Source organism: Rhipicephalus microplus, chromosome X (genome assembly GCF_043290135.1).
Source record: "Rhipicephalus microplus isolate Deutch F79 chromosome X, USDA_Rmic, whole genome shotgun sequence".
NCBI classification, from domain to species: domain Eukaryota; kingdom Metazoa; phylum Arthropoda; class Arachnida; order Ixodida; family Ixodidae; genus Rhipicephalus; species Rhipicephalus microplus.
The window spans coordinates 272,461,389-272,487,600 of NC_134710.1; the positions used below are offsets into that span (position 1 = coordinate 272,461,389).

Consider the following 26,212-nt stretch of genomic DNA (forward strand, 5'->3'; position numbering starts at 1 on the left):
ATTTGTGAGTATGTGATTACACATCGATCAGTGCGACATGGAACGTTGTTGTGTTCCCGGGTGCCGCGGCAATTATGACAGTGGTCCCAAAGTGCATGTTTTCGCATTCCCCAAGGATGAAGCTCGGAAGAAGTCTTATAAAAGCCATTCCGCGAAAGGATTTCACACCAAGCATACACTCCAAGGTGAGAAACTGCTGAAGTTTGTTGTCTTACCGGCTCTATTGCATTACTGGTGTTCTGGCTCTGTTACTGTTGAATGGAGCGAGTATCATGAGTGGTGATGGTAGTTTTGTCGCGCTTCAGGTAGGGCAGTGCGGTAAAATAGAACAGAAATACTCAGGCTCGTGTCAAAGTTCCCATTAGCCCGTTTCGTATGAAAGTAATGAAGTCACTGTTATGCTTGGCGCAGGTCTGTGAACTCCACTTCCTCGAGGCTGACTTCATCACAAAGCTGTCACATTTCGACGCAGCGTCGGGACGGACATTGACAGTCGACAGCGAGGGGGTGCGCCTAGTGTCAGATGCTATACCATCGGTGTTTCCGAACTGTCCGTCTTACCTGAGCACGAATCGCAATTGTCGAGAATCTCCTGTCTCGAAACGAGCTCGAATGGAAGACGAGGCCTTGAGCAAAGCGATTAAGGACTCTATATGCGCAAAAAAAAGCGAAGAGGGGAGAAATGCTGAGTCCTCTTTCGAACACTTAAGAGGCAAGCTTTCTGCTGTATGCAGTAATGATTTCTGGACCATCAAGGCCAACGATCGTTGTGTGATGTTTCTCCGCATCGAGGATAATCCTTCACCGCACGTGGGGTTTTCCGTCACTGTGCTTGCTGATCTCTCACTTGCAGTCTCAGCAGGTATGATCAAGCTGGTTTCATTACCTTTCGGAGGCGCAGTTCCAGACGCAGTGCGCGACATCTGGACGTTGTCCTCACTGCTCCAGCAGCTGTAAAACCACATGACTGAGACGCCTGAAGTTGCAAGTCCGTCGAAAACAGTGTCAGTGTTGCAGCATATCGGCTCCTTATTGAATGAACTGTCCCAAGACAGTGACACGACCGAAGAACACAGTGCTTTGTTTCGTTTGCTAAATGAGCAAATAGCTCTCGCACTCGCTGCCCCCATTCGTCGCTACAGTGCTGAAACATTAGTGTTTTCTAACATCCTGCACTCCATATCTCCGCACGCCTATAACTTTGCCAGATCAGCGTCGACGTTGACTTTACCCCATCCTTCAACCCTGCGCCGCGTTTGTTCCAAGTATGGAGGTGATCCACTGAAGGAGCAAAACGAAGCGAACTTCCTCTCCTACATTCGAGAATGAGTGAAGTGCATGCAGCCGCATGAAAAGACGGTGACGCTAATGGTTGATGAAATTCATATCAAGCCATACTTCGATTATAAAGGGGGCAGCATAGTTGGATCTGCAGCCAATTCTCAAGAGGCAGCCACAACCGCTCATGTTTTCATGCTTCAGTCGCTCTTGTCATCAAACAAAGATGTGCTTCACATTCTTCCTGTTGCTAAAATGACCGCCGAAATTCTACATGAGTTCTGCAAGAAAGTAATTTTAGAAGTGGGATCTATGGGCCTCAGGGTCATTGCTTTAATTACCGACAACAATTCCCTCAACCGGAAAATGATGTCGTTTTTCTCAGAGAAACAGGAAATAGGCATTGTATATCCTCATCCAGCCGACAACAATCAGCCTCTGTTTTATGTCGTAGACCCTGTGCACATACTGAAATGCATCAGGAACAACTGGATGAATAAAAAAAACGAAGGAACATGCTTTTACTTTCCTGAAGTGAGCCTGTCAGGAATATTGCCCAACGGGCCGCCCAGAATGAAAGCAGCATCATTTGAAGCCGTACGGCAGCTGTATGCACTGGAGCAGACATCGCTTCTCAAGCTTGGCTACAAGCTAAATTCCAAGGCAATCAATCCAACACCTATGGAGAGACAAAATGTAAAGTTGGTGTTAAATGTCATTAATCCGTTTGTATCAAACGCGCTTGAGACGCGTGGCGATTCCCTTGAAACCACATGTGCCAGTTCAACAGCTCTCTTCATAAATATCATATCGACGTGGTGGAAAATTGTCAACGTGAAGACCCCTTCGAAAGGTCACCGACTGAACGACACCCTTCAAAATCCAGTGAATTCTACGGTGGATCAACAGCTGGTTTTCCTTAGTGGCATGGTAGACTGGCTGGATGCTTGGAGCAGCGTCAACATGAGCCGTGGCTGCTTGACAAGGGAAACACATTCTGCGTTGAGACTCACTTGCTACTCCCTTGTTGAGCTGTCGCGGTACTGTTTAGAAGAACCGAAGTTCAATTATGTCTTGCTGGGAAAATTTCAAACTGACACTCTTGAAGATCGCTTCGGTCACTACCGTCAGCTTGCTGGTGCACAATATCACGTTTCCGTGAGGCAACTTCTGAAGTCTGAAAAAAAATTCGTCTGCAAAAGCTACTGATGCTTCCGCAGACAGACATCAGCAGCGAAAGTGACACAGAAGTATCGCAACATAACTTCTCTGTTCACATCTCAAATGATGAAATTTCCAACCCAAAGCATGACATGGAGGTCGTTGCTTATATCGCTGGATATTGTGCTCATTCAGCTCTGAAGAAGCTGTCATGCGCATTTTGCAGCAGCGTACTCGTCCTGGAGAGCAGGAACATAGATGTGGAAGGTAACACAATGATTGACAACTTGTCAAGAGGAAGCTTAATGTTTCCGCAGCCATGTACTGTGCACATGGTGCTGGTGACAACGCTTGTTGTCGAAAAGCTCACCAAGGGAGAAAATGCAAAGGCGTTCCTCGCGTCGAACAACCAACGTGGCATTGTAAGCTCCATTACCACATCACTGCTAGGAGATGTTGAGCTAGAGACTTGTGAAAATGGCCATACCTCTGAGACTATCGTGCGGCATGTAGTGCGTGTTGCAACAAATGTCGCTCTGAACAACTTTTGTAGACTTCGAAATGACACCATCCAAAGCACCGCACAAAAAAGGCAGCTGACAGAAAAATCAAAACCTTGAACAAGAAATGAGGTAGGATGGTTCTAGCCTTTTGTCCTAATAAAACCACTTCAACAAATGCATTTCTGACTATTACAGTTTGATCACTAAAGTGTAAAGGCAGGCGTAAACAAATGCAGACCGCGCAGGAACAAAAAAGAACAAAAAAACACCAGCTTTCAATAAGTGCCCACAGCATATATAACGAGAACGAGTGGCGACGACGGCCGGGGTGCAGGTGGGCAACTAGCGTGACGTCACGCTCTCCCTGGAGGGGCCTTGTCAATAGTCTAGGTGGTGTTGGCCTGACCAACTGCTCGTGGCGCTGAAAGTAGCGCAGTAGCTGGGCCACGCAGGGTTCTACGGGAGTGTCCGCTCTTTATGTACCTATATTTCTCTATGGTGCCCTCATGCTCTGAAAGCGAGTGTCTTTACCACTACGCTACACACCCATGCGTCCACAAAGAATATACATGTACAGTACACCTAAACGACACGAGTGTGCCTCTTTGTGCAAAATAAATGCAGAAAAACAACACTTTCTTGTCATACCTTACTGTTTTCTGTTGTGAGGCAGTAAACGTCCTCACCGGCACGTGATGTAAAGCAGATATGGAAAATTGCACAAAAAATAAAATTCTTTCTTGCAAAAAATTGATGCTAAGCTTGGGTATTTATTATCTTCTTGAGGAGGCTATTACATGTCTTAACAAAAGAGTAAAAGCAAGGGTGGGTACGCCATCTAGCGCTTGGTAAGACCTTTTATGGTGGGCCGTGAAATGGCTCCAGTGGCCATTCTTTATATAGTACGTTTCTCTATGACTTTGGTGCCATTTAAGGTACCGTTAATGGCGGACAAACAGACAGACAGACCAAAATTTTCGTGTCGAAGGTCTCCAAGAAAGACTATCGTCTTTAAAATACGGCGCGATGTTCCAGCGCGGGCGGCGTGCCACAGACTTATTCACACCCGCTGAGCAACATTGCACGGTTGCAGTGAGGCAGCAAAAATGCTTGAGACCTATTGCATGTGCTTAGATTTAGGTCGAAATGTTTGGAACCCTTCACTACAGCATCTCTAACATTAATAGAATGGTTTTGGGACGTTACACTTTTAATTATATAAGGTGAAAATGATTTGAAAAAAGTAACTCATTCGTAATAACACCGCAGTGCGGTTCTTACTCCAGACGTGTGATGCACAATGTTTCTGCAATCACAATGTTGCGATTGCCTGGTTCATTTGGCCCCGCTAGGTGGCGCAATCTATTCAGTCACTCGGGGGCTCACGCGTTTGCAGCTTCGATGTTCTGGTCATTCTAGCTTTAAGAACCTGGCTGAAATGATGTAATCGCTATTGACGCTCGCACTTCGGCTTATTTTGACAAGATGTCTGGAGTCTCAAGAATGCGGTCGTTGCGAGTTTTTATGAACGAAGGTGGATTTGCGAAATAGCTTCGCAAACGTAAAGGTTTACGCTCTGTAAATACTCGTGCATGCGCAGATTTTATCCGGTGACATGGTAACGCATATCGTATGCGTACAAGCTAAAAGCCCCTAATGGCTGTCATGATGAAACTGAAGTTGGTGCGGGCAGAGAAGGCTTAGATGCCACCTCATTGTACACGTAAAGTTGGCTTCGCCATGTCAATTTGAACACATGACGTCACTTTGCACCACGTGACAGCGCTCGCCGAATAGCGGCGTAAGCGGCAGAAGGAAAGCGTATGCGCAAGTATGACTCCTACTGCTCTGCTTTCAGCGCCACGAGCGGCTGGTCAGACCCAATATGTCTTCAGCATTAATAAATAAATCAAAACTACTTTCTGATGCTGGGATTTGAACTTATACCCTCATTCCCCGAAAAATATATAGTGTAATGCATCAAACCGCAGTGCGTCTACGAAGTGTTCTTACGAAGCCTGTGTTCTCCGAAGGCCAAAGCTACTACATGGCAGGCTGTTTCGCTAACTGCGAACACGTCCGGCAATTCTCATCTGTTGCTACGCAAATGCTCCCATGCTGTCGAAAGCCGCGCGTGTTATTCAGCAATGCAGACAAGCTGCTTTGTAGGTAGATAGGCTAAAGCAGTCGGTACTTGCCTTGGGTATCAGTGCTGATCGCCTAGAGCATTACGGTGGCACTTCAGTATCTTGAAGCGGCCTTACGGTCAACTCGTCAGGTGATGACCGTACGCTGAGCGTCATAAAAAGTTCACTGCGGCATATTCGGCATGGCTACGTTGCAATGCACCTTACTGTCACCGAAACTGTGATAAACCATAGAAATCAATATTCCTGACGCGTGTGCCGGAGATATGGATGCACCCAGCTGCATTTGAATTTTTTTGTGTTCCCCTGCGTCTCGCCGATTAAGAGCATTTTTCAACAAAACACTTTATCATAACAAATATAGCTAATTCTGCGAAGGTCAAAAAATATAATATATCAGAAGGTCTGTAGATCTCCAGCAGCAAGTCATGCTGATGGGAGGCCGATGAGGAGGCGAAAATGTAAAACGAATACTTGCGCAAAAAAAAAAAAAACACTGCAGTTGGGCTCGAACCAACGACCTCACCCGTCGCCTATGTGCCGCGCTAGCCAACTACGCCAAACCTTTTTTTCTCATGATGTTTATTAAAGTATTTGCGTAATAAAGACGAAATCAAGCAAACATTTTTATGTGGGGTTTAACGTCCCAAAACCACCATATGATTATGAGAGATGCCGAAAAAAAAATCAAGCAAACAAAAGTACAATCAGATGACGAATATGAGCGCTCAAGCGTTACTCATAAGCACTCAAATGCTAACACAGCGTGAGTTCTGCACATCGAGAGTTCTTCACATCGTGTTATGCAAACAAAACAGAAGTGAAGTCAAACAGCTCTCCAAGATGGAGTATCAATTCGGTTTAAAGTCTTGCTCGTTGTAAATGTCTTTGAGGTGAATAGCCATTTGAATGAAGTGTGTGCTTGAAGAGGTGGTCGGCTCTGCATTGCGGTCCTGCATTCGTGTCTTCCACAAGCTGTGTATACCCATGAAGAAAAACATATCATATGGCACTTCAACAAGCCCTGCTTGTAGAACATAACGTATTGTATGAGAAGTAATGACGAAAGGTTTTTTCAGTGCTCGCTGAAGGACATCCCAGAACAGTATGTCATCTTTGCAGCTAATAAAGCAATGTTCAATCATTTCTAACACATCACGTAGACGGCAGTTAACAGACGGAATAAAATACGCTTTTTTTAACCATATGTTTACCGCCGAAGTTTCAAAATGGAGTTTATAGAAGAATGTTTTTTTTTAATTCGGTGGAATGTACATTTTGCACACTCGATTAAACACGTCTTGGCTTGGAAGATCGGAGTACAGTGAGCGGTACAACGAAGGTGGTAATAGCATACTTAGTAGATCCTTGTACAGTGCCTTGCATGATATTGTGTACAGATGTTCTACAAAAAAGCGAGCTTTAAGGAACTGAACTGCGACATAAACTTCCTGCATGAATCCCCACAAACATGGGTGTTCAAAGAGTTTGATGAAACAATTAGGTCTGGTAAGCAATCAACAAGTGTAACCTGCAAGAAGGAATGGCTCACTGGATGGGAATTGTCTCGAAAAAAAATCGTGACACTATTTGCCATATATAAAGTTGTTTTAATCCTAATCCACCCTCACTAACTGGCTTGAAATGTCACGATGCAAGAGCTCAAAAGTCGAAGACGATATTAAAGTAGCGAAAATCCGAAAAAGCGTTGTATATAAAATCTTGTGTTATGAATAAGTTATAATACATAGTAAAGCTTTGTTGCTAAGGGAGTATTGCAAACTTCAGCTCTCTCAAAGATTGAAAGTCCATAGAGAACAAATGTCTGGGCCTGCCGTTCAAGCTTAGTAACACACTCCTTCCAGTAATGCGCACTGAGTCTATATGCATGCAATGGTACATTGAGGTATGTTAAAGGAGTTCTTGTCCAATTAATCTCTGCGAAGTGGTTCGGCGCGCTACCTCACAAGCCAAACCACAGTCCTAAAATTTTAGAGGCATTTAAATGAGCTCCTGATATTACGCCAAACTTTTCATTAGTAGATACCACATTTTCGACACTTGGCTTATCTGTGCAAAAGAAAGCGACATCGTCTGCATAAGCTAATTAATACTTTAACTTCACTGCCCGACGTACTTACGCCATGAATGCGACTCTACTGTATTATGATTAAGCACACTGGTTGTAGATAAAGTGCAAACAGAAGAGGTGACTTCGGGCGTCCCTGTTTTACAGAAGAGTGATCAGAAATAGTCTTGGAGATTTTACCATTAGCAATCAGACGAGTTTAACATTCATTGTAGCATAGTTTAACGACTTTAAAATAATTTTACCAGCATTGGCATGTTTGAGGAGAGAAAAAAAGGAAGGAATGACAAACACGATCAAAGGCTGTTGGAAAGTCTACCTGTAGCATTGCAAGATATTTTTGAAAACGACAGTATAGAAGCACTGTACGAGCGACATGTATATTGTTTTGTATGAATCGATCCCTGATTATACATGTCTGATGAGATGCAATGCGGATCGACATCACCAATTGCAACCTATTTAATAATATTTTTGCTAGAAGTTTGTAGTACACGTTTGACAGCAATGTAGGTCTGTGGCCCTCAACAAAGCGAAGGTTTTTCCTTTTCGTTTGTTTTCGGTATCAATACAGCATGACTTTTGCAAAAAGATTGTGGGAAAGTATTCATGTCATAACTTATTTGAAGAATATTCAGCAATATAGGAGCAAGCGTTTTTTTTTTTTGAAAGCTTTGTAAAATTCACATGAAATGCCATCAGGGCCAGGTGTTTTCAATGAAGACAAGTTCTCGATTGCCTGCTCGATTTCCTGTGGGGTAATGGGTTCATTAATGACTGCACAATCATTGTCCTTCAAGGGGTTCACAAGAGAAACAAAACTAGCCTTGAGGTGACCGTCAGGATCATCAAAAATAGAGCTAAATAAACAGTTATAGTACTTTTAGAACGCCAAAGTAATGTCTTTGTATCTTTCATGAGCACACCATTCGAGTACAAGCCTGCAAAAACTTTAGTAGAAGTCGCATAGCGTTACTCCTCAAGTAAAACTTGACGCATCGGTTGCTCAGAGTTTAAGAAACGCTGGTTTCGAGATCTAATACGTGCCCCTTGGTAGCGAGCATTATCATATCTTTGAAGTTGACATTTAATATTCTCAATGTCCTTGATGTACATTCCCGGCATTTAGCATTCCATCTTATAAAGATTGCAAAGACTTTTAAGAGGTATCTTTTCAACATTCTTTTCATAGAAAGACTTAAAAGCCCCGGTTTCTAAAGCTATATATAGCACAAACTTCGTGTTTAAAAAGCTCCCAAGTAGCGAGGATATGCAAACCAATCGAAAAAAATTGTCTCATTGCCATCTAGACACGATTTATAAATTCCTGATCACAGAAGAGCTTCGCGTTCATTTTCCAAAGGGCCTTCTGGCGAAGGAATTGTTTGTGGCGATTTTCACCAATTCGCGCAATAACAATACAATGATCTGAGAATGATACAGTTTCGGGGTTGCAGGAAATTTTACGAGAAAGGAGTGATGAGGACACGTAAATCCGGTTAAGGCGGGCATGAGAACTGCCCTTTACTCTTGTATATGCCCTTACCCGATTCGCGGACCTGAGGTCAATTAGTGCTGCATTATCTACAATATCAGATAAAAGCTCGCCAATTCTGTCTCTTTTCACAAGAACTATTACGATAATTAGCATCACATACGCAGTTGAAAAGTCCCGTAAGCACCATGTATCTGTCCGCGTCAATTTAATTGCGCACTTTTTCAAATAACTCAAGTCGTTCCGGAACCCCATTTAACACATATGGATTGAAAATTCGTCATGGCGCTCTTTGCAACAAAAAATCACAGCATATATACCTGCTCTCTTCATCAAGTGCAGAATGCTGAACTCTTTCTCAGAAATAACCCGCAGATAAACCTTTTGCATGGGAAACACGCACGTTATACTGAGACAGAAAAGGCCGCAGGGCCTTCTCAGTATCTTCCTCGCTCTGAATTTTTGTCTCTTGGATGGCGACAAAGTCGAGACGCTTCCGATGAAAAGTCTACGGAGCTGTGCCTGTTTCTGTGAAGACCTAAGACCACGTACGTTAAAAGTAGCAAAGATAAGTCGCTCAGACTGTGCCATGGTGACTACCTTGTATTGCGCTTATCGTCCCACTTGATCAGTGCCAAGAGTTGATGATGAGGCTTTCCGTGAATCCCCACAAGGCCTCCTAGATCGGGATATCCGACACTTCCCTTTGGGCATCAACTTTCGGCGACAGCATGACTTCCTATAGTCACTGACACTGGGTCACTCCCTTTTCTTGAATCCGAGCTGTACGATGTGCGATGCTTCGGTGTTGTTGCATTCATTGAGACCTGCATATCATCTTCTGACACCCCACCATGATGAAAAAGCTGCTTCGGAGCTGCAACGCAAGCAGGTGACGAACCTTCTGCGGGATCCGGCCCAGAGTATCTGTCTTGTACTTGCGGCTGTTCAGCGTCTTTATGGGTCAGCACCACGGCACTCTTCATAGCGACTTCTACTTGGGCTAGAGGTTGGGCGGAGCCATTTTGGGTACGCTGCTTGCATGATTATTCACTTGGCTCTTTGCACACAGAAGTTTCAAATGTGTTACAGTGACTTTCTTTCCTCTTCTGGGTTCTTCGCGGTAGAGCCCACAGTATCTGAAATTGACAGAGTTTTTCCCGTTGCGTCTAGAACCTAGGTGGCATCCATAATATGCTCTTAAAGGCTATCATCTGGCCGTTGTGTGCGCTGTCGGAGTTTGTTGGCGTATGTCATAACACAATCCTCGGCCGAAAGACCGAAGCGTCGACAGTCGTCACAGCAAGGGGTCCTGGAGCTTCGACGGATGTGTCCAACCTTACTGTACCGAAGGCAAAGTGGTGGGCGGCCAGATATTAGGACAAGGCTTTGCACTCGGCATACAGCAAGAAATGGTCGAAATTTTCAAGGCCCTCCACTACGGCGTCTGTCATAATCATATGATGATTTTGGAACGTCAAACCCCACATATCAATCAATCAAGTAAGAGTAACCAGATTTATTAAATTATATGAGTTGCGAAGCTCTATTCCGAAATTCGGACATGCAGATGGCCCAATTTTTCGGAAGTTAGCCGACGTTCGCACCACCTGGAAGTGGCAACACAAAACACAAATAACGCGTTTAATCGTCGGCGTGCGGATCAACAGGTGGTGCGACAATCTGTCTCTTTCCGGCAGGGGGAGGGGGGTCAATGACTTGTCTAGAGTGCCTCGATGCGCGCGCCCCCGCTTAGAGTGGTGTCAGCTTTTGCAAGGGCAGATGCCGCCGCCTCGGCTTCGGCGCCAGCGCGACCGCCATTTTGGCGCCTCCGGCCGGTAGTTCGTGCTTGGCGTGTGAGGTGTTGTTGGGCAGTGTTCATTCCCTTACAGTTTTATGCACCCATCTCCGCATCACCATGCCCGGCTGCTGCGTGCCGCAGTGCTCGAATCACTCGAGAAACGGATGGAAGTTGTACCGGCTTCCAAGAGACCCAAAAAGAAGGCTTCTTTGGACCGTTAAAATGAAACGAGACAAGTGGCAACCGACTGATACGTCGCACGTATGCAGCGTAAGTAAACATTTTTTTTTAGTGCGTCGTATTCTGACTGGTCAGCATTATTTAGGGCGCCGTTGTTTTTTATTTAGGTGCGCAATGTAAACGCAGGACAGCCAAACGTCGTGCAGGGTACTGTGCGGCGTGCTCGTGTTAAAAGATCACGCTTTAAGAAAATGCGTCAAGTACGGGGGCTTCGGAAGCCCCCGTGTCGATAACATTTCATGCTGGTTCAAGGGCCTCGAGTGTGCTACTACATTCATAGGAATTGCGACTAGTTTCAGTGCCCTTGCACGGGAAAGTGTTGCCTTGGCAGCAGCGTTGTGAAATCCTTCCCACCCCCTACCCGAGGCTGTTAATTTCGTGCACTGCGCTTCGCAGCTATTTTGCTCGCGAGACCGGCTGCCGCTGTCGTGACCGTCCGCCTCGCAGCCCGAAGACAGACTTCGTGAAATTGCCGTACTCGCTCGCCAACTCGCCCCGACAGCGTACGCGTCGACCGGGTGCTGGCAGAGTTGAGCTGAACGAAAAGTAGGCAAGAGATGGGGACGCAGGAGGTGTAGTTAAACAGATGAGAATTTAGAAAGTGGAGGAGGGAGAAAATTATATGCAAGGGCAGAAAACGGGGAGTGAGTTCAGGCCGCGTGCCGGCGAGCGAGTACGGAAATCTGACGGCGCCTGACTGCTGCCGAACTTCAAGAGTACGGCACGTAGAGTTCACGTAATTCACATAAGAGGAAATTGGACGTGAAATGCGCGCATATGGCCTCGCAGGGAATTAACATAGGCTCGGGTGCGTGGTAGGGGGATTTCACAACGCTTACGAGGCCTGCCCATGTTTATTCGTGCACGCGTTGGCACTGATCGGTCGAAATTTGAACGCCTCTTGTGAAATCAAGCCGTTTGAACATAAACATGCTGTTCCTGCGAAAAACTCGTAATATTACGAGGCCGGACTTCTGCCCGTCTTGTGTGTATCGTCGTATGTATACTTGGGAATCAGGAACACTTCAGTGACGAACAAAACAAGCGCTGTTACGGAGTGTTGTCATTTTTACCTGACAAATAAATTCGATTGCATTGGGAACTTGGAGGCTTGGGTACAAAGCTTTCGATAGAACGAAATCTGTAACGCTCGCTATAAAATCAGACCTGGTCCTTTGTCGGCACAATAGACTAATATTTTATTCACATGAATTCAGGAATCCTTACAGATCTTCAGTGCGAAAATTGAAAGGGTTATTATAACAGCAGGCTGGGTCTATGATCGCGCTCACTGAAGTGGCTTACGTGAAAGCGCGCGTGAGCTCAATTAGTTTCCTTCTTTTTGTGCTTCAAAGTTGCTGCTAGTTCCTGCTGCGAATCATACTGAATGCATACATGAAATCTTGTTTATTGACAGTGACAGACATTCGTTTTTCTTCTGCCAGTGTTTTAATTTTTAATTCTGGTTTTATTTGCAGGCTCACTTTGAAGAGAACAACTATGAGCAACATCGTGCGGATGGCTGGAAGAAGTTGAAACCAAATGCCGTCCCAACTTTGTTCACATTCAAACGTAAGATTGAACTTTTTTCTTGCATTACATAAAGCAGCACCAGTTGCAAGTACTCTATGTACCTGGGATTTCTACGAAGCTAACACCAAATAGGTCCTCATATGCTGCGTCCACATTAGTGCATAAATTCTGGAAATGCAGTCACGGACAAAGCTAGGAAATGCGAACACAAAAATGTGAACCAGACCACGCAAAATCGAAAAATACTGCTAATATTAGACGGTCAAATAATGGCACGCTATTAGTGCGTTTGGAAAGCTACATTTCCCAACTTTGTTTTTGTGATTACGTTGCATCACTTTGACTTGCATGTAAAAAAAAATTGCGATACTTGAGTGTTGTGGTTTATATTTCTTGTTTGCATTTTTTGGTCATGACTGTATATACGTCTGGATTTCAGTGTTTACAGGCATGACCCACTGCACAACAGTTTTCCGCTACTTAGCACACGGTCGTGTACTGCTAGGATGTCAGGTGCAGTGGCTATGTTATTTACAAAGGGGGAAAACGGAAACCATTATGTATACGAGATCCACGATGCACGAGCCCCCACTACAGTGCGCCTCATTACCTGTGTTGCGTTGGCGTGTTAAGCTTGAAAAAAAACTGCACTCTTTCCTGTCTCTCTTGTTTTTTTTCTTCAAGTTTGTGCAGCAATTCAATTTTTCAAGTATGAACCAACTAGTCTTCAAAAAAGTATTGCGTGTTAAGCCCTACAATCAAATAATCAATAAACTGCATAGGGAGCGAATGTCAGTTGAGCCCTCCACAACGGCGCACACGTGTAGCTCTGGCATATGAAGCTCCAATTTGAATTAGAGCCATTTATTGTGGGGAGAAATTTTGAGCACAATTTAATTATGGTATTTTAAGACCTTCCCCTATCCCTTGTGGAAAGGGCGGGGGAAGGACAAGTGTCTTCCTCACGTCAATAACTAAGCCGGTATCTGCTGCATGTGTTACATTTGTAAAATTAACAAGCTAGACATGAACTGGCATTGCTTGAATATGTTCATGAATACATACATTTCTGCTTGCAGCACTGCCTAAGGAACGAAAGCCACCAAAAGAAAGAACTGTGCCTGCACCCTCCAGCAACGAGACCAACAAATCTCCTCCTGGTCTGCGTCAATATCCAGCTGCAGTTAAAACTGCAGCTGGATATTGCTGAAGCTGGACGTGCGTTGTTCCATTTAACAATTAGGCAACAACAGCACTAAGAGGTGTCCAAGTTGCACCAAAAAAAAAAAAGCTCGCCAACGAGTACTTCTTTCCTACCATACGCGAGCACCGCAAGCGGTAATGCGCTTCGCATGCTGCCCCACTACGGCAGGAGCCGTAATGGCGGCCGTCGTAGCAGACGACGCGGCTGTCCTCACCCTCAGCGGAGCGCGCGGGCATCAAGGCACCCTAGACTTGTCCAAATTCATTATACATGGAGCCTATGGGTATTTTTGAACCTCATATGATTTATAGCTCTGCACTGCACAACTAAAGCCCATGAATAAAAAAAGTCACAGCTTTGACGCAAAGGCAAAGAAATGAATGCGATAGCAACAAACTGGAAACTCACGCGCAGAATGGAAAACACCTCGAAACGTGCCCCGCGTTTCTCACGCACAAATGGCGCCCGAAACGTACTCACAGGTACAGATGCACATGAATAAGGGCCGTTACACGCGCTAGCCGCACAGCCGCTTCGCCTGTGGCGGGACCCCTGCCGCCCGCAAACGGAGAGTGAAATGGCGGCCCGGCGCCAAAATGGAACACAAGCGCTAGCCGCATGAGCTTTGCGGGAGTGGTTCTGATGCGCACTCAGGTTGGACGACGCGATGACTGTTGAGGCTGGCAACCATTCGGCGGAGCTTCAGTTTTTGAGGTCGGCAACCATCACAAACAGTAGACGACACTGACAAGTTCTTGAATGTGTTGGTTCAAGCCACCACGTTTATCACGAAATTGAGGCTGTTGTATTTTCACGTGTTTTTGTGTTCAAGGCTAATTATGCGCTCCCTTTTTGTTGTTGTCGTCGGTACCACACACAAGTCGTACCGCTCGAGTTGCGTTTGGCGTGACGGCGATCATTTGCAGCTAGCAGGAATCCGGGCGCCAACACGCACAAACGTTTTGTATTACAATGAAGAAAAGGCCTACAGTGGCAGCGGCATTGCACGCTGCGATACTGTGATGCTATCTACAAATAGCCGAAGAAATTGACTGGTCCGTAATGTTTATGATTGAGCGCTGGTGTATATCGTTGTGTGCGGCTTGCTGACGCACTCTTTACTTTGCTCTATACAAGTTCGCCTTTGCTCTAAAACATCTCACAATGAGCTCGGCAAGTATTGAAGTAATTGAAGTTTCAGCCTAGAAGAAAATGTTTAGTATGTGTGATATATTCATTAAATCTGGCATTAAATGTATGTGCATATCAAATAGTCATGTGTAGTATAAGAGGCGCTATAGTTTGTTTTTAAAAGCATTTAAATATGAAGCGTAATGTGTGTTTACATTACATGCAAGACACCTTGTTGCTGTCGAAAACTCACCTACATTTTTTGTTGGTGTACGTAAAAAATGACACCACAAACATTGCTGTTATTTCAACTCATCTGAAGGTTTCACAATTTATTTGCTACAACCCATTCAGTTCTACATTCTTGTTGCTCACCTCATCATCTTTTCCCATTGGCAACATGGTTCATTACATACCGCGACACAGCCTCAATGTTACATGGACTAACATGATGTCATAACCAGGTTTTTATTTCAGAATATTAGGTTTCTACACCCACTTGAATGTTCTGTGGATGATGTTTGGTGCTTCCACTCCCTTTTCCCATGCTTGAATAATTTTTAGCAGGAAATCTTCTGTTTGGCTATGTCAATGAAAGACATAGCCAAACAGAAAAACATAGCCAAAAGACATTTCATTCAACATGCCGATGAAAGGCATGTTTGAATGAAATGCATTTTTTGGATGCTAATGAAACCATGAATCTTGTTAACAGACACATATTTGTGCTTACTCTAAGTTGAACCTTTTTTCTCATCACTCAATAGCTCAGTCTCTTCTGGGGAGCCTGAATTCCTCCATTTCGCATTCTGCTAGCTGCCGCGGAGTGCCAAATGCAGTAACACATGGGCAGCATCTAAGGCATTCCCTCTATGATCAGTTGAGCTGTGCCCAACGTCTCCTTCGGAGACACATTTGCAGCTAGCAATCATTTTGGGGCATAATAGTATCACTAAATGCAAATCGTCACTTCTGCAATTCATAAATTTTAAGGTTCTTGCAGAGAAACCTTGCTGAAAATGAAAATGTGCTGAAATGTGCAAGGCTTCAGAAGAGACAAAATCTGTTCACTCCTCAGTGGGTGGAGAGAACACTTTTGTTCGCTTTAACTCTGGCTACATAAACAAGAACAGCTACAACATAGGGTAATACGATGTGCAAGATCATTCTAGTGGCACGAGGTGTGGCCTTGTCTTTAACTAGCTGTCCTCGGGACAACTCGTGATACAATTTGTGATGTCTTCTTTTTTGGCTGCCAAGTTAACCAGTACAGACTATTTTACAAAATCTGCCATATTATCCTGAATTCTGACTGGTCTGAAAGTGCTTGAACTTCAGCATTTTATTTTTTGTACGCATGTCCTTCTATTCTGAATGTGCATGTAATGTGTGCCTTCACATTATGCATACACATGGTCATGGCACCGATTGACAACACTGAAGTGAGCACCAGAATGTGTGTGGGCTGCCACAGGGGCGTAGGCAAATTTCTTTATATTTTTTGTGGGCGGGGAATCGAAGGAGGGGCACCACTATGATTTTATGTGGGGCCCGGTCTGTGTATGTGATCGAGCGTCATTTTGCACTCTGTATACTACGGGGGAAAATATTTGAAAAAGGCAGGGGGGTATGAGCCCGGTGTGCCGACCCCTGGCTTTGCCACTGGGCTGTATCAACGTTGTATGCCCTGCCCTACTAAGCATAAGATGTGTATGCATAGCCTCTTTCCACTGACTACAGGGTGAACATTATGTGAGATGTGGAAGCCTAAATGTTTCAGTCTAAACATTATGAGTTTCACCTGCCTCAGAAATATTCCAGCCACAAAACCAATATATCGAGAAATGAATTTTGTGTAATAATGAAAAATGCACAACAAAGCACATGTCTGTTGGTTTAGGGAAACATCACCATAGCATTACCACCCATATCACTTGCACCTCACGTTCTATTTAGCAAATGAGAGCTGATATCACTACGCACTGACAACAGTGAGAAAACGATATTTGAAGCCTAACCAGCATTTTACAGGCATTTTATAAAGCAAAAGCATCAAGCGTGCCCACTCTGCATAGAGAAACAATATCATTATCATAGCCAGTACATATCCTCGCTTTTGTTGCATTACAAGCTGGCAGCAAATGTAGAGCAAGTGAAGGCCTAAAATGTGACATGCACATACACAAACACTAAAGTCGATATTTAATAGAAAAAAAATTGTTTCGAATCTGCATGTTACACGGCAAATGTAGTCGAAAGACGATAGTCTTGCACCTGGAGAGGGTGAAGAAAACGTTTATTTGATGTTCTGCGCAAGAAAATCGGTGAAGGGTATTCTGGAGGCGCTGCGTTAGAGTGCCTCGAGCGTGTAGAGGAGGCGAATGAGCGCATCAAGGCACGTTAGACACAAGCGCCATCTGGCAGTTATCTTCGAAAACGAAGACATGCAGCCCACGGAGAAAGATGCGCGCCAGTCTCGGAGGTGATGAGGTGAAGAACGCAAAACGACGGGCAAGTGCCACCACCGTGACGTCGTTGCAAAGCGTTGGAAACATCTTTTTGAGCATCGCGTTGCACTGTCAGCGCAGCGTGATAAACGCTACATTCCTTAGAGTTATTTGTGTGTGCCTCTTCTAGTATAAAGGCAGACATACAAAACTTCGAAGTGTTGTTATGATGCCTCAGATCTGTGCAATGATTGATTTTTAATTTTACAATCGCACAACTATGAATGCTAAACCTTGAGCAATATTGGTGGGCGCTGCGAATGGGAATGACCATTTGGTGCCATTTGACGTATCGTTATGACGGACAAACAGACAATAGTACAGACAGACACACAGACCAAAATGTTTCTGTCGAAGGTCCCCAAGAAAGACTATCGTCTTTAAGATCAACATTCAGTTAGGCCAACCGTATTTATGAATACACAATAGTGCATGCACTGTATTATTATGCAAGGCATGCTTTTTTTATTCAAACACTTAAAGGAATAACCAAAATTTAAGCAAATTATTTTTCAAAAACTATAATGCCCTTTATTTCACCATGGATTGATAATTAGTTACAGAAATGAAGGCATAAATTCCATTTTTTTAACAAAAGAACCTCACTGTTGGAACATCGGTTACACTACAAGAACATCTTTTCATTTGGCTCTGTTGGCTCAACAAAAGTTCTCAAATCTCGTCATTCAAATCTTTGACCCTGTCAGAACATAATGTAGTCAGTCCACCATTACCAATAAGGAATTATACAGGACGTTGAGACAGCCATCAAAACAAATTACAATGTATCGGCAAGCTTCTGTAGAGAATACAAGGCAGCACTGACACTATTCTGGTTTGCATCTTTACATCAATGGGCCTCCTTGTTGAAGAAAGCTCCACACCATGAGGTAAATTGTCAGAATCACCCAAGGGCCATTGCATCAAGCATACAAAGTTACAATATCTTTAAAAAAATTTATATAGTAGTAGAAGAATATTGCTAAATAATGTGTTCATCATACAAGTTCAGTAGCATGCTCGCTACTTTCACTTGTGGAGATTGTATTAACCCACATAAAAAGACTGATAGTTCAGATAGAAAGGCAATGATAACTAACACAGGAGAAATCATTTTCTCTTTAGTGCCCCTTTAAACCCTTCATCACTCTTCATAACAGAGCACATGCTGCACTAGCAAAACACAAAACATTTGCGCTTCAAAACAAGCTCAAGTTTCAAAAACCTAGAATAGCCTACAATAAGAACGACTGGAACAAATTGTTGTTGGCCATAAAAGTGACTATCTTTGAGGGTCGAAATAGACACACCAAGCCTGTCCACAGTCTGTCGTCTTGTGTGTTATCAATTTTGCACTGGTTTTTTAAGTATCCCCTTTTTTTATCTTCCTAACCTTAACTCTACAAAGTGACATTGGCAATGTTCATAAGATGCGCGATGCAGCTCTATTGCTGTCCTTGCATTCCACTAGAATAGCACCTTGTTAACTTGAAATGTGGGCGTGTACCGTGGACAAGGACAACTAATACACTTTTCATATCTTAGTCATCCTTGTCCATGCTACCTACACGCTTGTATTAGAAGCAATCATGAATCACCAACTCGCCCAATTGGCTATTTTGTCTTTCTTAACACTACAAAGCAGCATCAGTAGCATAGAGTGCCTGATCCAAATTCACTCTGTGCTACCTATACAGACTGTTCATCTTGACCCACCCCAATTAATGATAAAGCTAAACAAATGGTAATGAAGTGATGGACACAGAAATGATAAACTCCACATAGGCTTAGTACATAGCTGTTTTAATACACTCCCAAGATGCTCCGTGCAAAGGAGCACTGGCTCAAGTACTGCACCTGAACACTAACAGCTTCCACCATATACCACAATCTTAAATTAAATGGGAGTTAAAAGACAGTGATGGGCAAGACAATAAGCAAATGACAATGACAAGAAAGGCTGAAAATCTTGTGGGTACATTTAAGTGAATACATTACATAAACACCGACTGGCCACTCGGTCTTTTGATGCCCAGCATGGAAGAAAATAAATATATATAGAAAAGAGCACGGCAATATGAATTCAGCCTTTGCATGGTGGCCTGCTTTGACACCATTCGCTCCCCGGACTGTGAAAATGTGTGCATTGAACAATAAATATCCTGGAAACAGAATGCAGAGTGCATTTACTTTGAGGGCTCCTGAGGTAGATACTTTACCCCATTTCACTCAATTTCTCAATGCTACGTTTAATGCCTTCCGTTCTCAATCTCAATATATGCATGCCATTTCATTACTTCAATGTGCAAAATTAGCTGTGTCCTTACAACTACCAAAAAGCCACATCAATGCAGCAACCGACAAAACATCACTTCAACATGCAAAATTAGGTTGCGCTTACAACTGCCAAGAGGCCATATGAATGGAGCACTAGCACAAAAGATGACGAGCCAAGCAGAGTTGTGCAAGGCGGTATTAGAATGTCCTACTTGCTATACCATGTGCCTTGATGTTCTTCCCATTGTGGCATACTTTTGTAGCGCCCCGCTACATCATAATCGACATTCATCATCATCACCATTGTCATAGCCACCCCATAATCTCTTCATTTGAAGCAAAGAAATTTCCATGAATTCTTTGCCATTTGCAAGACCTGCCACTATGCAAAGGCACCAGACAGACATGCTCTAAGGGCATGTCTGTTTGCTGAAACAAGTTGTGGGGCTCGTTTGACAATAAAAGGCCTCTACACCACCCAGTGGTTGACATTTATTTGTGGTTTTACAGTTGTGCATGATTCTTCAACAAACATGTAGCCATGAGAATTTTTGGAAACAGTGATGTAACAGTAGTGTTACACACATTTGAGAATCCGAAAGCGGCCCTCACTTGCTTTGCTATTTCTTTCACTATGTTCTGTTCATTGGCTCGTCTTTCATCTCAGTCATGCAAGGAGGAAGAGCGCACATACTTGCAAGCAGATAAAGTGGTTCCTTTTGTGGATGACGCGACCAGGCACAACCGTTGACCCCATGACGAACACTATGCCCATGTCTCATACAGCTGCTGTTTTTGGCACTGTTCATTGTGACGGCATTCTGAACTCAATGCCCAACACTTTAAATTCTATAAAATTATGGGCAGTTTGTAACGATGTTCATTGTAATAGCATATTGAACTGAATTCCCGACAACTTAAATGTTTAAAAAAAATGTGGGCATTTTACAATAAGTCATGCAAAGCTTGGCACAGCGAAGCACTGGCCAATTATCACTCGTACACCATCGATCGACACATCTAGCTTTCAAGATGTGCGGCTTCCTCCTTGGGAGCACATCCTTTCTTAGAATGCCCCATGACTTTCAGAACACGATCAGGTACAGGCGGGATGCGCTGCAAGGAGGATGTATGCAATGTCTCTTTCGGTGAGTGTGGCTTGGTCACTAGGCATGCACGGCTGGGCTAGGTGGTGTGGATTGTTGTTTCTAGACAATTTGATGCTTCCTTTTCCCCCTTTCTCGGTACATATTCTCAAGGTTAGTACAGACCCTGCCATAGCCGTGTGTAGTGAGATTTGACCAAGTTTTGTTGCCTATATCAGTTGCTAATGATGATAGTTTTGGGGTGCAGCCACAAATTTCATTACAGGTCACACGGTAGTGGCGAGTATGGTATTCGCACAAGTTATGTAGCACAAATCTGTACATGATATTTTTGGAAAATGAAGGAACTTTTTATCTACAACATATACCCAATCGTTTCTGGACGCTGTCCCACATTGTATACCGATCTACAACAATTTCGCTATAAATATTAGCAGTGGTGGTTTAGAGGCCCTGAAATGTCACACACACAAGCACAGCTACATTGTATGCAAAGTCTATAGCACCGTCACACACAGCATAGACACGTGTGCACTGAAACTGTGGCACACCTCTTCCCTATCATGTTGCACAATCACTTGCTAGAAGTAAAATTCCCAGCATCCTCTTGGTTACCCTCCTCTTTTTGTTTGACTGGGCTTCAAGGTTGTCACATGACACTCACTCTTATCAGTTATTTAAAATATTGCCAATTCAATGTGTTATTTATATTATTTTATTTCCATCTACCATTTGCAGCTGTCACGCAGTGCAGAATGTCAAGATGTCTTTAAGTTCATCACGCAGTGGGCTGGAGGTGCAGTAAACCTCAGCTATTCTTTCCAGCAGACGGATCACTTAGATTCTGCCAATGCTACACTAGCTACAACAGAATAAGCCTTTGAGAATATCGTTGCATGTGCCTATTTTAAGCAAGTGATGTTCTGATCATTCCTTTGCATGGCAAGGCAGTCGGAGTCTTTTTTTGAAGAGAGATGGGAATATAATGCATATAAATAAAATGCAACCCAAAGCAAGCAGCTGCCTCTTTACTATAAAAACATTCTCAGCATTACATGAGCATGTGACAAACGAAATTGAGCCGATTGTAGTCCGCTTCTTCAGTCTGACTGAAAACAAGGTCATGCATTGTCATTGTAGGCTAAAAATGCTAAAAGTGACACCGTTCTCATTGTTTCATTTATGCCCAAGTTTTGCTTCCTGCAATTGCATACTGCCTTTTACCAGAAGCATGACAGAGCACCGATACAAAAGGAGTTCATTTGGCATTAAAAAAAAAAAAGAAATATTGTCGGCGAGCCTCGGCCACCTTTTTGACATATTCTTGGCTTAATCCAGCTTGCCCATGGCAACAAGTGTGTTCATATTTTATCATTAACAATGGACTACACAATTCTAAGTGAGGCAGACTGCCCCAACTTCTAAACACTTCCCAAAGACAAGAAAATATGGGGCCAATGTCGCGAAAATACAAAAAATACATTACAGAATCTCTTACGTCACACGCAGAGATTACGGCCCGAAATTTAAAAATTAAATTTTAGCCTTTATTTTCTCATGACCATGAAACTTACGGCATTAGACTTCTGAGAGTGCAGTTTATCAATATAAAACAACTAAAGGTTTCCCTTTAGTGCCCCTTTAAAATACGGCTGTCACAGCTTCAACTGTGCATTTTTGGGAGGTCACGCCAATTAATGCAGCCCAGAAAAGACTTCGGTGGTGCCCAGGAATGTGGACGCCGATAGAGGTCTTGAGAAGGTCAGCATGAGCCGTGGCTGCACGTGCCATTGCCAAGCGCCGTTAGGGTGGCTAGGATAACTCTGGTGCAGTCATTTGCTTTTGTTCTGGTATAGTTGAGAAGTTGAGGTCACGCGCTATACTGTTTCGTTCACCGCCCAAAGGAGGGCGCTATAACAGCTTCGTGTTTAAAGGGACACTAAAGTCAAATAACAATTTACAGCTGAATGGAAGCTCAATTGATGACGTTAAAAAGGACAATATTATCAACAACAGTGCACTACTTACCGAGAAATTAAGGTTAATGCACGAGAACACATGCGCCGCAGTAGGACATTCTTAAAATGACCCCGATGACTTCAAATGGACCACCTTCAATGGTTCATTAGTAATCGATCTAGCTGCACTAAATAAACAACCTTTCATGCATCAAGAGACGCAATAAAAGGCCGCTTGTTCGTATCTGTTTCATTCATGAAAAAAAGAAGGGCCGGACGTTACTATGGGAATGGCACGAGTGATTCAAAAACTCAATTTTCCCATAGTTACACTGGGCAGGTGGTGCCATATAGCGGAGCGCCGTTGAACCAAAAACATCAGAAATCTCCGATATTGATAAATGGCCTCTGTTGCTGCTGTGGCTCCTGCTGCTTTCGGCCTGCTGCTACTAGCGTAGTAAAGCCGGGGAACGATGTGTACGGCAAAAGTGACGTGAATCGGTCCGGTCAGTTTGCTTCTTGAGGCGGGTAACTTCAAGTGCATTAACCCAATGCGGACCACAAAAACGGGATTTTATTTCAAAATAGACCTTTCCTTGGCACAAAAGTAACACTACGAGGTTTTTTTTAAACAATCAACGTCAACCCAATTGTTTCGTTTAGTGTCCCTTTAAGTACTTTGTAAAGTTATTTGACTTGTCGTGTGACGTTATGTCACAAGACGCCATGCCATAATTTGTGACGTCATGTTCACATCACAATACTTCGAGACCTGTGACGTCAAGTTGACATCATATGTGATAATCTTGTGCCTCACTCAACACCACGGCGCGGTCGTCACCGACGCTGAACATTCAAGTTGGATGCAGCATCTAAGGCTTTTTCGCCTTACACCTAACACGTACCTGACAACAAAAGGATTATTTCTCGCGTAGGCCTAAATGATTCGTAGGCACTGTGAAATGTGAACGCATTTTTCGGTCGGGTTGTGTGAGGCATCCGGCGTTGCCCGCGGTTGTGTCCACGTGCCGGCAGGTGTTATTCCTCCGCTCTCACTCGCTCTCTCATAGAAACAGCAGTGGGCGCGCGTTTATCCTCGCCGCTATTAACCGGAGGATGTGGTGTGAGAGTGTAGAAGAGGGTAAGCGCCGCTAGGTGCAGGGCTTTGCCACTCCTTTTCTCGCCGTTCGCTCTCTTTCCTCCCTGCGCCCCGCTCTGCCGTCCGCTCGCGCTTCACTCGCGATTGTTCCCTGGCTGGGCGCTTTTCAAGAACATCGGTTAATATGTGCTCGAGAGGCCACTGTGAAACGCCAACGCCGAGAACGCTGGCACCCCACTCTCCCGTCCGCTCGCTTCTCACTCTCGACCGTTCACTGGCTGGGTGCCTCTCAAGGCGACGGCAGAAGTAGGTGAAGACGAACGTATGACGGCCACAGTATACCCTCTTTCCACGTAAGAAATGCATTCGCATTTCGTCACCACTCCTTTCGGGGAGGAAGGAGAACTTTTTTGTTGCCTCTAACGTGGCTCATACCCATTCAAGGGCGATTAGCCGGGAGTTCATTATATGGCTTTATTAGACTTTTCGATGACTAAACTTTCACAACCAACAGAATCAATGTACGCAAAAGAAGAGCTCTTCGTCCTTTTCCGCGCCCTTAGCATATCTTTATCCTCCTCTACAACAATAATAAAAAACTGTTTATTGCTTATTTCAATTATTGATATCCCATATTGATTAGTATCAGCACGATCATTGGCCAATTTCGCTTAGTGGGTATAAAATGCTCACTAGTATAACATTCAGCAACCGCCAGGGGTATAGCCAGAAGTACTTTTTCGGAGGGGGGGCACCATCTTAATTTCCAGGTCACCCCTTAAGATGGCCAAATTTTGCTCTCTGTGCCACGGCGAAAAAATTTCGGGCGAGGAGGGGGGAGGACGAGCCTAGCTTGGCGCACCACTCGTGGCTTTGTTCCCGGCGGACGCTCATGCGCCATAAAAACCAAATTAACCTAACCGAACCATTTATTCAAATTATATTTCACTATTACACTTCAGAGAGAGAGAGAGATAAGATGCAAGGAAAAGCAGGGAGGTTAACCAGACGCACATCCGGTTTGCTACCCTTCACTGGGGAAGGGATAAAGGGGAGAAAAGAGGTTGCAGAAAGATGAGAAGGTACACACAATCACAAGCACACTCGGGGAGCACACACAGTCTACAGGCGGTCGCTCAGGTTTGTTGACTTAAGGTAAAGTAGCAGTGCTTTAGTTGCTTTCTGCGCAACTGAGGCAGATGCCCAAGGTCCTAGTATCTTCTGCACACAAAATGGTCCGGGGTCAAGTCGATTCAAAACCATCCGGAGCTGGCATCGCTGTGTGTCGTAGCAAGCGCAGCTGCACAGGATGTGTTCGATGGTCTCTTCAGCTCCGCAGTAGTCGCATGTAGGAGTGTCTGCCATACCAATGCGAAAGGAGTACACCTTTGTAAATGCAACACCCAACCAAAGGCGGCATAACAGTGTCGCATCGGAGCGGGAAAGTTGTGATGGTAGCTTTAGCTTGAGCGAAGGATCCAGTTCATAAAATTTACACCTTTGGAAGCTGGTAGACGACCAGAACGTGCGTGTGAGATCTCGAGCCAGCATGTTGTGTACTTGCTATACTCCTAATTAAGCCATCGGTCACAGGGATGTCTCTTCCACCATCGGAAAAGAAATTGAATCACAGTGGTTGTGATTCAAAATTCGTAAATTGCATCATTACTATTATTATTATTGTAAAATTTATATTCAATATTTTTATATTTCTCAAAACCAATAAAGTTCATAACTGCCTATTTTAAAGATAATTTATTGTTCCTAGACATGCAACGAGTCCGACTGTGTGTTTATGACTTGTATATGTATGTGTATATATATATATATATATATATATATATATATATATATATATATATATATTATTTCACCATCGCCACCAGATGGCCAATTCAACACAGAGGATATGAGCCACAAGACAAGGTGCACAAGAATGAGCTAGCTTTAACCGCCGTTTGATGAGCCTAATCTGGTAAAGCTCTTTTTTGTTGTTGTTGTGAAGAGGAGGAAACAATCAGTCATTACTTTCTATCCCATCACCGGTATAAGTCACTGAGAAGAAGATTCCTAGTATCACCTCTTCGAAACTTGGGTTTGGAAATATCCAAGTCAGCTGTTCTAGTTCTATGATTTGCCACCTCTAATCTGGGCTACAGTTACAGGGATGTTTACTACGCAATAGAGGAATTTATCAGTCAGACTAAAAGAATATCGAGCTAAATTCTTCATCCATTTAAATATTAATATCCAGTAATTAAAGTTGTATTACCTATGCCTAGCATATACGAGTAGTAATGCGAATAAACACAAAAAAAGTTTACCTAACACTCGGCCAATCCCCTGCATGGAATAACTCATGAAAAGAGGAAAAGAAGAAGGATGTCTGCTGTGGAACTGGGATGGCATCGCCTGCCCGAAGTTCATGGATTTCAAAAAGGTGTACTCACCGCAAGACACTCAGTCGCTCGAATCGTATTTCAACACGCACAAGGACAGCCCATCATTGAGAGTCAGAATAAAGTTGGCCGCACTCACCATTTCCCCAGACACAGCGAAGTCCGAGGCTTTCACCACCATGGACCACGCTTCGCAAGGCGACAAAGGGCGGGACATCCAACCTCAGAAGTCTGCTTGCATAAGAACAAGAACAAGAAGCTCACAGCCATAGAACTGGGATGGC

The 26,212-nt window shown here is 44.0% G+C and overlaps 2 protein-coding genes across 2 annotated transcripts in view; one reads left to right on the top strand and one right to left on the bottom strand.

Moving 5' to 3' along the window:
• Nucleotides 1–10,503: 10,503 nt before the first annotated feature.
• LOC142776125 (peroxynitrite isomerase THAP4-like) lies at nucleotides 10,504–14,431 on the top strand. Its single transcript, XM_075879153.1, has 3 exons — nucleotides 10,504–10,744; nucleotides 12,193–12,286; nucleotides 13,327–14,431. The coding sequence occupies exons 1-3, from the start codon at nucleotides 10,592–10,594 to the stop codon at nucleotides 13,455–13,457; spliced, it is 378 nt and encodes a 125-aa protein (XP_075735268.1). The 5' UTR covers nucleotides 10,504–10,591; the 3' UTR covers nucleotides 13,458–14,431.
• Nucleotides 14,432–17,594: 3,163 nt separating this feature from the next.
• PpV (Protein phosphatase V) overlaps nucleotides 17,595–26,212 on the bottom strand; it is an 84,430-nt gene continuing 75,812 nt past the window's right edge. The window contains exon 11 of the mRNA XM_075879152.1: nucleotides 17,595–24,887. Coding sequence (XP_075735267.1) covers nucleotides 24,857–24,887 — 31 coding nt within the window. The 3' untranslated portion in view covers nucleotides 17,595–24,856. The remainder of the gene's footprint in view (nucleotides 24,888–26,212) is intronic.